Source organism: Crocuta crocuta, unplaced genomic scaffold, assembly GCF_008692635.1.
Source record: "Crocuta crocuta isolate KB4526 unplaced genomic scaffold, BGI_CrCroc_1.0 scaffold675, whole genome shotgun sequence".
NCBI classification, from domain to species: Eukaryota; Metazoa; Chordata; class Mammalia; order Carnivora; family Hyaenidae; genus Crocuta; species Crocuta crocuta.
Genome location: NW_027528796.1, coordinates 2,272,185 through 2,272,876, shown reverse-complemented (window position 1 = coordinate 2,272,876; position 692 = coordinate 2,272,185). Strand labels below are relative to the sequence as shown.

General features: G+C 62.1%; 1 protein-coding gene across 1 annotated transcript in view; it reads left to right on the top strand.

The window, feature by feature from the left end:
- The window catches only part of AGPAT3 (1-acylglycerol-3-phosphate O-acyltransferase 3), a 19,371-nt gene that overhangs the window by 3,807 nt on the left and 14,872 nt on the right, over window positions 1–692 (top strand). Inside the window, exon 2 of the mRNA XM_077755435.1 lies at window positions 453–679. Within this exon, the coding sequence (XP_077611561.1) occupies window positions 502–679 (178 nt within the window). The 5' untranslated portion in view covers window positions 453–501. The remainder of the gene's footprint in view (window positions 1–452; window positions 680–692) is intronic.

Sequence of the window (692 nt, the reverse complement as noted above, 5' to 3'; positions counted from 1 at the left end):
GTGGGGGGGGGGGGGTGTGTGTGTGTGGTGTGTGCATACGTGTGTGTGTGTGTGGTGTGATGCATGTAGCATGTAGGTGTGTATGTGTGTTGTGTGTGTAGTATATATGGTGTGTATGTGCACGTGTGGTGTGTGCATGTGTGGTGTTTGTGCACGTGTGGTGTGTGTACATGTGTGTGTGTGCACGTGTGGTGTGTACGTGTGGTGTGCGCATGTGTATACACCCGGTATGAGTGTGTGTGACGTAGGCGTGACCTGTGTGTCAGTTCATCAGGTCTCCCCACGTGTCACTCCTAGAAGGAGGGCTCTCGGGGTGTGGTGTGGGTGGGCTGCTGGGGGGGCGCAGGGTCGGGCCCCAGGTCGGGGCTCTGCCATGGGCACCGCGGGTGTCTCCCGGGCCTGCGGCCCTGGGCCCCCGCACCTTCCTGACCGCCGCCCCCTGTCCTTTCCAGGACGGCTGTTCTCGCTGACGGGCCCTGCACTCGCTACTGAGCGGCGACCATGGGCGTGCTGGCCTACCTGAAGACCCAGTTCGTGGTGCACCTCCTCATCGGGTTCGTGTTCGTGGTCAGCGGGCTCCTCATCAACTCCATCCAGCTGTGCACGCTGGTCCTGTGGCCCCTGAGCAAACAGCTGTACCGCAGGCTCAACTGCCGCCTCGCCTACTCCCTGTGGAGCCGTGAGTGCACCCG